We start from the raw sequence: 12,331 nt of genomic DNA on the forward strand, positions 1-12,331 counted from the left end.
CAAAATACTCACTCCATCTCCCTCTCATTTCACCACTACATGTTATTACCTCCCCATTTGCCCCCTTTACCGTTGTTGCCATTTGTTCTATTGTCTTACGCACTTTATTTACCTCCTTCCAAAACATCTTATTCTCCCTAAAATTTAATGATACTCTCTCACTCCAACTCTCATTTGCCCTATTTTTCACCTCTTGCACCTTTCTCTTGACCTCCTGCCTCTTTCTTTTATACATCTCCCAGTCATTTGCACTATCTCCCTGCAAAAATCGTCCAAATGCCTCTCTCTTCTCTTTCCCTAACAATCTTACTTTTTCATCCCACCACTCACTACCCTTTCTAATCTGCCCACCTCCCACCTTTCTCATGCCACAAGCATCTTTTGCACAAGCCATCACTGCTTCCTTAAATACATCCCATTCCTCCCCCACTCCCCTTACATCATTTGCTCTCACCTTTTTCCATTCTGCAATCAATCTCTCCTGGTACTTCCTCACTGTCTTCACCCCAACATTCTCTCTTCTTTTCTGAAAACCTCTACAAATCTTCACCTTCGCCTCCACAAGATAATGATCAGACATCCCTCCAGTTGCCCCTCTCAGCACATTAAAATCCAAAAGTCTCTCTTTCATATGCCTATCAATTAACACGTAATCCAATAATGCTCTCTGGCCATCTCTCCTACTTACATATGAATACTTATGTATACATATATATATTCAAAGTTACATCCCAATTTACTTTTTACTCAACCTAATGACACTGCTCTTATTCACATTCACTCTCAACTTTCTAATTTCACACACATATTTCATAGCAAACACCTGATCCACAAATTCTCTAACACTTCTGAAACCACACTGCTCTACCCCAATCTGATGTTCTGTACATCTTTCACCCTCTCAATCAATACTTTCCCATATAATTTCCCAGGAATAGCCAACAAACTTTTGCCTCTGTATTTTGAACACTCACCTTTAACCCCTTTGCATTTGTACAATGGCAAATGCAATACCATTCACTGCCTTGCTACATTTCACTTTATGCAAGGTTTTCATCACCCCTTTTCTTTTTACCAATCCCACTCTCTATGACTCTCTCACTTCGCATCCCATTCTGACATCCTGACCCAAACACCCTACATCAAATATTCACTCCATCTCCTCACTTCGTCACTACCTGTCGTCACTTACCCTTTTGCTCTCTTCAACACTGTTCCCATTTGTTCTCTTGTGTTTTGCACATTCCTTACTTCCTTCCAAAATATCTATTCTCTGTAAAGTTTACTGAAACTTACTTGACCCAACTCTCACTTTACCCTTTACCGATACTTGCTTGACCCAACTCTCATTTACCTTATTTTTCAACCCTTACACCTTCCTCTTGACCCCTGCCCCTTTCTCTTATACATCCCTGTCATTTACAGTTCTCTGTAAGTATTGCAACATTATTTCTTCATCCCACCACTCACAAACCTTTCTAATCTGCTTACCTCCCACCTTTCACATGCCACACGCAATGCTTTCTTAAATACCTCATCCAGTCCCTTTGCCTTATTTACTCTCACCTTTTGCCATCATACATTCAATCTCTCCTGGTATTTCTTCACATAAGTCTCTTTTCCTGAGCTCACTTACTCTTACTACTCTCTTCTTGATGACAGTGTTTCCTCTTTTTCAAAAACCTCTACATATCAGACATCCCACCGGCTGTCACCCTCAGGACATTTACATCCAAAAGTCTCTCTTTTACATGCTTATCAATTAATATATAAACTAATAATGCCTACTGACCATCTCTGCTACTTATATATATGTATACTTGTGTATATCCCTCTTTTTAAACCAGGTATTGCCAAAAATAATATATGACAAATATTTTTGAAAAAAAAATTCAGTCTTTCCTTGATGTCAAAGAGGAAAGGACTAAAGTGCATACAGATTCTTTTACTAGCACACCATCGATATTCCGGTACTCTTGGTTCCAAAGCCTTACCAGATTAACCGTTTTGCCGGAAGAACCGTGGTCATGTAATAATAATTCATCAACACACCTCTAACCCTCTAATTATACATATCCCATGTGTTTAAAGTATACCATGGACTGCTAGAAATTTAAAATAAACAAATATTAAATGTTTGAGCACCCTAATGATGGTAAGTCTGTCCTTAGATTGTTTGAATCCTGTGGGGTCTTCTTTGTCTTCTGTTGTTAGTGTTTTCCTAGGTGTGCATTGCCAGAATAACGCAGTTTCGTCTGCATTATACACCTACTCAGGACTGAGGTGCTTGTCAGCTACAAGTTTCGCAAATTCATCCACATACTCGGCAGCTCCTTTCTGGTTTGCATACTGCTTTTCTGCACACACTTTATTCATGGAAATTCCATGAAGCTTCTTGAATCTTTGAAGCCAATTTGCACTATAGTCATGCTCATGTTGTCATCTAAGTTCTTTATGGAATAACTTAGCCTCTCTAACTTACCTGACAAGTCCACTCCATCACTCTGACGCTGTCAAAACCATTCCATCATCACTCGATTGTGCTCAGTACTCTTACGATCTTTGAAAGTTTTTCTAATCGAAATATCCTTCTTAGAATTGCTGTCTGCATAGAATTTCAATATTTTCTCCCTTTGCTTCTTTATATCATAAACAGTTGAACCAATACTGTAGATGTCACACGGCTTATGAACTGAAACACCACGGTCCATTTTTTTCAACAGTTCTACTTTATCTTGGATCGATATGGACTGTTGTTTACGTCTGACACCACAACTGACACTCTCATTTGTCTTAGAAGCCATAGCTAGGGTTAATATAAGCAAAATAAGCTAAGAATCTCACAGAACTGTGGTATCACCACCAACAAGTGCAGTGTAAAGAATGTAAATAAGCATGCCCTACACACAATGCAATCTGTGGCCACCCAGTAAACTAGTCTGGTGGCTGCAGTAAGTTCCCTCACATAATTTTGTGTAGACTACAGGAGGTGCCGAACCATCAGTTGCCAGAAATTCGGTGGTGTACCTGTACTAATAACGGGCAGGGAGGTGCAGGTAGAGCAATAATGGCATCTGACTGAAACACAAAAAACAGAATCTGCTGACAGTAATATACTAGGCAGGGAGGGTCAGGAGCATTTTGGCAGCTTATTAACAGACACAAAGCATTAAAACTGATGGAGAGGAATACAGATCCAGGGTCAAAAAAGGAGAGGTATACATGAAAGCAAGTTAAGCTGTTGAAAGATAATATGCAGTGTTTGAGATAAAGTATCAAGGAAATTTATAGTCTAGTTAATGGAAGGTTTAGAAAAGAACAGAGCATACAGGACCAGTGCTTATTAGCTGAAAGAGAGATTTTAAAAACATTCAGAGACATATCAGCTGATGATTCATCACTGAAGATTGACTGAAAAGTAGGTGTAACCAAAATTAGAAACATTGGTACAGCAGGTCATGGACAGACATAAATCTCTAATTTCATTTGTTTGAAAGATCATACACTTGAGAAAGAGGAAAGGGGAAATAAACAAGCGCTTCTCAAAAAAATCACTTAAGACTATGGAATTCCCAGATGCAATTTCAGTGATAAAAGGAGAAGATTTGGCGATTATAATCAGCACGTAAGGGAAAACCGGTTACGGTTATGTTTGATTTGGAGTTCTCTAGCTTGGAAATACTTAGGGAGGCTAAGAAGCCCACAGGCTGGGTAGAATTTGGTGGGATATTCATCAAATGTGAAAATGAAAGAAGAGAATGAAAAAAGCAAAGAATACAGTCAGCAGACTAAACACTGGAGATGCTAAACAAGGCAAGATGGAGGAGCCCTGCTAGCACTACACAGCAGGCAGAAGGGTTAAGAGATGAAAATATCAAACGGAGCAATTCATCTACATGCTGATGGATAAATAATCAACAGTTAAGAGCTGGAGTTCAGTATAAGGAAAAGTGCACATGATACTGTATGTTGAAGTCATGGAAACAAAGCTTACTGATAAGATCTCACCTGTTCTACCCTAAGTAGGTAAAGATATGGCAACAGAAGGGGAGGACTGGTCATCTTTATAAAGCCTTAAGTTTCAAGAAATAGTGGAGGATGGCTTATTCAGACAATACACAATGGGGAAAAGAAACTATAGGGAAGAAGTGCACAGTGGTTTAATATCATGTAATCCTCTAAAAATGCACTGATTAAGAACAACATACAACGATGTTAATGATGAAACCATAAGGATGGTACATGAAGCAACAAAATACTAATAATGAGGTATTTCACTAATAAAGAGACAGACTGGGGGAATTTAATCAAGTTGATGGGCTGTTATGAAGACAAGTTTTAGAGCATAACTAAGATGAAAGGAACTGAAATGCCATCACTACATCTTATCTTCACCTAAACTAGCACATATATTGAGAATGTTATATATGATACACCAATTGGAAGAAGTGATCATGTAATGCTTAACTTTGACTATGTGGGAAATGAAGAGCAGAGGTGAGCTAAGACATAAGGAGAAGGTATAATTGTGGAAACAACACAAATCTCAACAATATTTATGGCAATATGTACTGGGGAGATAGAAGTTCAGCAGCCAGGAAGCAAGGCTTTGAGATGAGAGCTTCAGTTAAACTTATGGTGAAGATGTAAGAACATAGGTAACTCAAGCCTCAAATACAGAGGGAATGGTAAATAGAAAAAATGGATTAACATAAGATGTCACAAAGCAAAGGACCTTCATGATGTGCAGTGGCAAAGATATATGCAACACTCCAGCCACCCAGCACTGGCAACGTAAAAGAGAGCAAGAAATAAGTATGCAAGGAAGAGAAAAGAGGACCAAAGAGACTATGAAAAGATTATTGCGGACCAGGCAGGAGAAAATCCAAAATTTTCAAGAAACTTGATGATTCACCTTCATTATCATCATAATAACCTGCAAGAAACCTGTTGCTATGGCCCCACAAACATAATCAACAGACATCTTGATACTGTTTTTGTCACAATCAGACTGGGTTGCAGTTATATAAAGGAGTTTGCCTCTTCTGCTGATGATGAACAAATGAGACATACTTTATCAGAATTATTTTTCATACCATGCAACACTATGTACTTAGTGGTTGTAAGAAAAATAAATTCATAAATATTTCTTACCATACATTAAAAGCTATGTGTAAGTATCTCATTCATATGATACTTGATAATTACCTTAACTTTGCATTCTGTAGACAGTTAATATATCATGAAACCTGATGTATGATTCAATCACTATGACCTAATTTATAAACATTTTGTGCACTCTGTATCCCCTTTTTGCTCATGTTCCCCCATAAAGGATGATTACTTATGGAAACAAAACTAGCCTCTTTTAGCAGGAAAAACTGAAAAAGAAAATAAAGATCCAGTCTACCAGTGAACTGTTATTCAATGCTAGGAAATTCTGTAACTTTTGCTGAAAGTATTTACCAAACAAATAACCACTGAGGGGTGACACTTTTACTTAGGTTATTCAACTCTGCAGCAACACTTTACGTTAAGATATTCTTACCCTAAAATCGACTATTCAAGCATCAGATAATATGCAGTATATCAAGCTCCCATTCCCTCAGATGGCCAATTATGTCATACCTGAGTGCCTCCTGTTGGTTCAGGATTGGGAAGTCATCAATATCAGGCAATGGGTCTCCTACAGCTACAGGTCGTGGTACCTTTTGAATGATCTCGTAGGACAGTTTGAATTTTAGTGGCCTTAGTATATCTCGAGGACCATCCTGCAAAAATAGGTTTCCTGTTTCAATATGATGTAAAAGAAAAAATTTCACACACACAAAAAAAATCCATTATGGTTAACTCACTTTCCAATTGGCCTAAGTCCACTTAATGGGTGTTATTTGGAAGAGATTCCTCTTATATATGAAATAAAAATAGCATGAATACAAGTGTGTGGAAGTCAAGAACGTTATCTTGGAAAGCAAAAATGGGTATGTTTGAAGGAATAGTGATTCCAACAATGTTATATGGCTGCGAGGCATGGGCTAAGATAGAGTTGTGCGGAGGAGGCTGGATGTGCTGGAAATGAGATGTTTTAAGACAACATCTGATGTGTGAGGTGGTTTGATTGAGTAAGTAATGAAAGGGTAAGAGAGATGTGTGGTAAAGAAAAAAGTGTGGTTGAGAGAGCAGAAGAGGGTATTTTGAAATGGTTTGGTCACATGGAGAGAATGGGTGAGGAAAGATTGACAAAGAGGATATATGTGTCAGAGGTGGAGGGAACGAGAAGTGGGAGACCAAATTGGAGGTGGAAAGATGGAGTGAAAAAGATTTTGAGTGATCAGGGCCTGAACATGCAGGAGGGTGAAAGAGGTGCAAGGAATAGAGTGAACTGGAACGATGTGGTATACCGGGGTCGACGTGCTGTCAATGGATTGAACCATGGTATGTGAAGCATCTGGGGTAAACCATGGAAAATTCTGTGGGGCCTGGATATGGAAAAGGAGCTGTGGTTTCGGTGCATTATACATGACAGCTAGAGACTGTGTGTAAATAAATGTGGCCTTTCTTGTCTTTTCCTAGTGCTACCTCGCGCACATGCAGGGGGAGGGGGTTGACATTTCATGTGTGGCGGGGTGGCGATGGGAATGAATAAGGGCAGACAGTATGAATTATGTACGTGTATATATGTATAGGTGTGTGTGTGTATATTTATGTAGACGTTGAGGTGTATAGGTATGTATATGTGCGTGTGTGGACGTGTATGTATATACATATGTATGTGGGTGGGTTGGTGCCATTCTTTCATCTGTTTCCTTGCGCTACCTCGCTAACGCGGAAGACAGTGACAAAGTATAATAAATAAATGAATAACAAATGCTAAGTTGTTCATGACTCATATCTCCCTTTTTCCTTGCCTGCCACGTCATTTCCATCCAGAAAGCCACTCTAGAAAAACCTTAATATTGCTTGATCCATCAGAAGCTTCAGAATAAAGCAGAGTTATGAAACTCTTGTGCAAGTCTCTCTATCTGTAAATATAGTATAAATGAAGTGAAAACATGTAAATGTGCATAATGTACCTAAACGAGGTCATGTAATATTTATCAATAAACTGTGAAGTCTGCATGTCAACATTAAAAACATAGTATGATAGGTGGTGCAATCCTGGGGTAGGAGAGAAATAATTCCTCTACTGTATTCCCTGCATGCAGTAGAAGGCAACTAAATGGAGCAGAAGTATGCAACTGGAACCCCCCTCCCCTCTTGTATTTCAATTTCTAAAACTGGAACAGAAGAGGGTGCCAAGCAGGAAGTGCTTACCTCCTTAAACCTCAGACTAGGGGTCTATGAATGTGTGAGGATGTAATCAAGATGAGACGAAAGGGGAGATAGGTATTATGTATGAAGAAAGGAAACTCAATGTTCTGGCTGAGTGATACAAAGCTCAAGGATAAAGGGGAAGAATGGTTGGAAAAGACTTATTAGTAAAGTCAGAGGTTAATGGGAGGAAGGAGTAGCACTAATGCTGAAGCAGTTGTTGTCAGAATGTGTGAAAGACTTCAAGGAAGTGAGCTCCAGACTGATGTGGGTAGGTAAAGATTAAAGTGGGCTGGGAGACATAGGTGCTTATTAGTGCTTATGCACCAGACCAAGAAAAGAAAGATCATGAGAGGCAAGTGTTTTCGGTGCAGTTGAGTGCAAGTGTCAGAGAGACTAGGTATTAGTGAGGGGTAATTCAAATGTGAACGTGAGCAATGTGGCAGATGAAGGTACAATTGGGGTGCATGGTGTATTCAGAAAGTAGAGCAAAAATAGAAAGCAGTTTGTGGTGTTGTGTCCTGAAAAAGAGGGATATACATAAGTATAAATATGTGAGTAGGAAAGATGGTCTGTGGGCATCACTGAATTACGTAATAATTGATCAATGCGCAAAAGAGAGATTCGTGAATGTGCTGAGTGGGGCAGCTGGTCTGATGTCTGATCACCTATTGGAGGCGGGGGTAAAGATTTACAGCAGTTTTTGGAAAAGAAAAAATGGTATGCATGAGAAGAAAAAGGTGAAAATAAGTGAGTTTGGAAAAGACAGTGCAAAATGACAGAAAGTGAGAGTAAACAAAGCATGGATAATGGGTGAGGAATGGGAGGAATCTATAGAGGAAGAGCTGGCACGTGATAAAAGCATGTGGTATCAGTAAAAGTGAGATGTGGGCAGGAAAGGGAGAGTAGTGAGTGGCAGGATGACAGTAAAAGTGCAAGTGAAAGAGGAAATGAGGTGGTATTTGGATGATACTTGCAAAGAAAGTACAGAGGGAAAAAAGGAAGGTGCATAGGTTGAAAAAGAGGGCAAATAAGAGTTGGGGTTAGTGAGTACGATTCAAATTCAGGAAGAATAAGACTTTTGGAAGGAGGTCTCTTTTTTTAATACAAACACACAGTTGAGTGCACTGGAGTCTTTAGTTGTTTTTAACAATATGGGAGACCCACTATCTTTGGGAAACAGAGTGCTGGAGCTGCCCCCTGACCGTCCATTGGCCTGTCATGGGCGAGGCACAAAAGGTTAAGAAGTGGCATTGGAGTCTACCAGTAATGCTGGGGGGTAAAAATGACAAGCGTTGACAGTGATGGCAATGAACATCAATGGATGACTGGTGAGAGTAAAAGGAGCTTGAGGAGAAATTTAAAAGTTACAGTTTGGATGTGCTGGGGTTTGAGGAAACCCATACCCTTTGGCAGAGTGTTTGGAGTGAAAATTGAAATGATGAATGCAAGTCATAGGAGGGCGTGGAACGAGTAGTAGTATGGACAAGAATGAATGAAAATTACCAGGGATTGGGGGGGAGAAGGATAGGCAATAGCGTTATTACCTAAAGCATATAAGGGAGTTACAGAGCATGGACAGAATGGATCAAGAATAGTGTGGGTGAAAGGAAAGATCGGAATCATAAAGCATGCACCCGTGAATATGAAGACAGAGTGAGGTAAGGATGAAATGAAGTGTTTCTGGAGAAATTTGAGTGTATGTATGAATGGTTTTGAGATGAGAAAAGGTGATAGGTAGTACTTGGTATGCAGTCACCATGGAGGGAGGTATATTACCAGTATTACCGGCCTGGGTACTGGGAGAGTTTGTGAGCCAGGACTTCAATGGTTATCAAATTGCACTCCTATTCTTTCTGCCTCACCTATATGTGGACTGCTGGCATTATGTTCAAAAACATACAATCTCTCCTTGTCATAAATAACAGTTTACAACACTTAACTCACAACTCATTCTTCGCTTCTACAAATTTTCCTGCTGAGAGCACTTTCCACTAGCTCTGCCTTTTGCCAAAATGGTAGGAGCAATGGATATGAGAAGCAGATAGGAACATTAGACAGGAGCTTTAGAGAGGAACATTAGTAGAAGTAGCAGGTTGGAGCATAAGCTGGGAGCATCAGGTAGAAGTAATAGGTTGTAACATTTTTTTTCATACATATTTGCTATTTCCCACGTCAGCATGATAGCATTAAGAACAGAGGACTGAGCCTAAGAGGGAAAATCCTCACTTGGCCCCCTTCTCTGTTCCTACTTTTGGAAAAGTAAAAACTGGAGGGGAGGATTTCCAGCCCCCAGCTCCCTCCCCTTATAGTCGCCACTTACGATAAGCAGGGAATACATGGGAAGTAGTCTTTCTCCCCTTTTAGGTAGACATATTAGGTAAAAGTAGTTGGAAGGAAGGAACATTAGGTAAGAGCCTCTGAAAACAACGTGCTAGAGTTGCCCTATGGCAGTGGCCTGTTAAGGGTGAGGCACTAAAGCCTACGAAGCAGCACTAGAGTTCAACAGTTATGCGTAAGCTTTTGCCATGGCCATCCCCTTGAGGGAGTTTCCACACGGAACGGATATGATAAGACTGGCACAATAGTTGGCAGATGGTGAGTGCCTGGAATAAATGAGAATGGAAGTTATCTTTTGGATGTCTGTGCTGAGAGGGATTTATTCCTTAGGATCACCTTTTTCAGTACAAGATGATCCATTGGTATACACTGATGAAAAATTATGGAAGAGAAAAGCAAAAAGGTTTTATTGAGTATGTGGCAGTGGATGAAAAGCTGAGAAGGCTGTGCTAGATGCAACAGTTGTGAGAGGATTTTTTGGAGAATTAAGTGGATACAAGGTCATGAAGTATGGGAATAAAAAGGAAAATGCAAGGTGGACAGATGAATTCAGAAATGCTGTGAAAGAAAAGGAAAAAGCATATGAAAGATTGCTCAAAAGGAAAGTACCAAAGTCCAGCAGAGGAGGAGGGAAGAATATAAGATGTGTAAACAGAATGCTAAGAAGCTGAAAGAGGAAAGCAAAGAAAGAGTAGATGAAGATTTTAGAAGAAAGTTGAGTAAAAAGTTTAGGGAAAATAAGAAACTATACTAGTAGGATGGGGAAAAAGCAAAGAAGTGAATATAAGAGTGGAAATGATAATGTAAGAGGTAAGGAAAGGGAGTTGCTGGCTCAAAAGAAAGACTGAACGAGTATCTTGAAAAACTGATGAATGTGGAAGAAGATGAGGCAGCAGTTGTTAAATGCAAGGGTATGGAGGATAGAAGGAAGAGGATACAAGTGCAAAGGGAGATATAAGGGGTGATAATGAGGCTGAAGGTAGAAAAGGCACCTGGAAAGGATGGGATCAAGGCGTAAATAACAAAGTACGGAGGAGAAAGTGTGATAGACTGGATGCATTCGTAAAGTAATTTAGCATGGAAAGGGAAGGATGAGCCTAAGGATTGGGTGAAAGCTATCAGTGTTCCTTTAATAAGTATACCAGTGTGGTTGAGAGAGCAGAAGAGGGTGTTTTTGAAATGATTTGGTCACATGGAGAGAATGAGTGAGGAAAGATTTGACAAAGATGATATATGTGTCTAAGGTGGAGGGAACGAGAAGTGGGAGACCAAATTGGAGGTGGAAAGATGGAGTGAAAAAGATTTTGAGCGATCGGGGCCTGAACATGCAGGAGGGTGAAAGGCATGCAAGGAATAGAGTGAATTGGAACGATGTGGTATACCGGGGTCGATGTGCTGTCAATGGATTGAACCAGGGCATGTGAAGCGTCTGGGGTAAACCATGAAAAGTTGTGTGGGGCCTGGATGTGGAAAGGGAGCTGTGGTTTCGGTGCATTATACATGACAGCTAGAGACTGAGTGTGAACGAATGTGGCCTTTGTTGTCTTTTCCTAGCACTACCTCACGCACATGCAGGGGGAGGGGGTTGTCATTTCATGTGTGGCAGGGTGGCAACAGGAATGAATAAAGGCAGCACGTATGAATTATGTACATGTGTATATATGTATATGTCTGTGTATATACGTATATGTCTGTGTATATATATATATATATATATATATATATATATACATTATCCCTGGGGATAGGGGAGAAAGAATACTTCCCACGTATTCCCTGCGTGTCGTAGAAGGCGACTAAAAGGGAAGGGAGCAGGGGGCTGGAAATCCTCCCCTCTCATTTTTTTTCTTTTAATTTTCCAAAAGAAGGAACAGAGAAGGGGGCCAGATGAGGATATTCCCTCAAAGGCCAAGTCCTCTGTTCTTAACGCTACCTCGCTAATGCAGGAAATGGTGAATAGTTTGAAAGAAAAGAAAGATGTATATATATATATATATTTATCCCTGGGGATAGGAGAGAATGAATGCTTCCCACGTATTCCCTGCATGTCGTAGAAGGCGACTAAAAGGGAAGGGAGCGGGGGGCTGGAAATCCTCCCCTCTGTTTTTTTTTTAATTTTCCAAAAGAAGGAACAGAGAACGAGGCCAGGTGAGGATATTCCCTCAGAGGCCCAGTCCTCTATTCTTAACGCTACCTTGCGAATGCGGGAAATGGCGAATAGTTTGAAAAAAAATATATATATATATATATATATATATATATATATATATATATATATATATATATATATATATTATATTTTTTTTATTATACTTTGTCGCTGTCTCCCGCGTTTGCGAGGTAGCGCAAGGAAACAGACGAAAGAAATGGCCCAACCCCCCCCCATACACATGTATATACATACGTCCACACACGCAAATATACATACCTACACAGCTTTCCATGGTTTACCCCAGACGCTTCACATGCCTTGCTTCAATCCACTGACAGCACGTCAACCCCGGTATACCACATCGCTCCAATTCACTCTATTCCTTGCCCTTCTTTCACCCTCCTGCATGTTCAGGCCCCGATCACACAAAATCTTTTTCACTCCATCTTTCCACCTCCAATTTGGTCTCCCTCTTCTCCTTGTTCCCTCCACCTCCGACACATATATCCTCTTGGTCAATCTTTCCTC

General features: G+C 40.1%; 1 protein-coding gene across 1 annotated transcript in view; it reads right to left on the reverse strand.

Moving 5' to 3' along the window:
- The window catches only part of LOC139745968 (uncharacterized), a 172,783-nt gene that overhangs the window by 113,661 nt on the left and 46,791 nt on the right, over positions 1–12,331 (reverse strand). Inside the window, exon 4 of the mRNA XM_071656708.1 lies at positions 5,629–5,771. Coding sequence (XP_071512809.1) covers positions 5,629–5,771 — 143 coding nt within the window. The remainder of the gene's footprint in view (positions 1–5,628; positions 5,772–12,331) is intronic.

This window comes from Panulirus ornatus, chromosome 63 (genome assembly GCF_036320965.1).
Source record: "Panulirus ornatus isolate Po-2019 chromosome 63, ASM3632096v1, whole genome shotgun sequence".
In the NCBI taxonomy this organism is placed as follows: domain Eukaryota; kingdom Metazoa; phylum Arthropoda; class Malacostraca; order Decapoda; family Palinuridae; genus Panulirus; species Panulirus ornatus.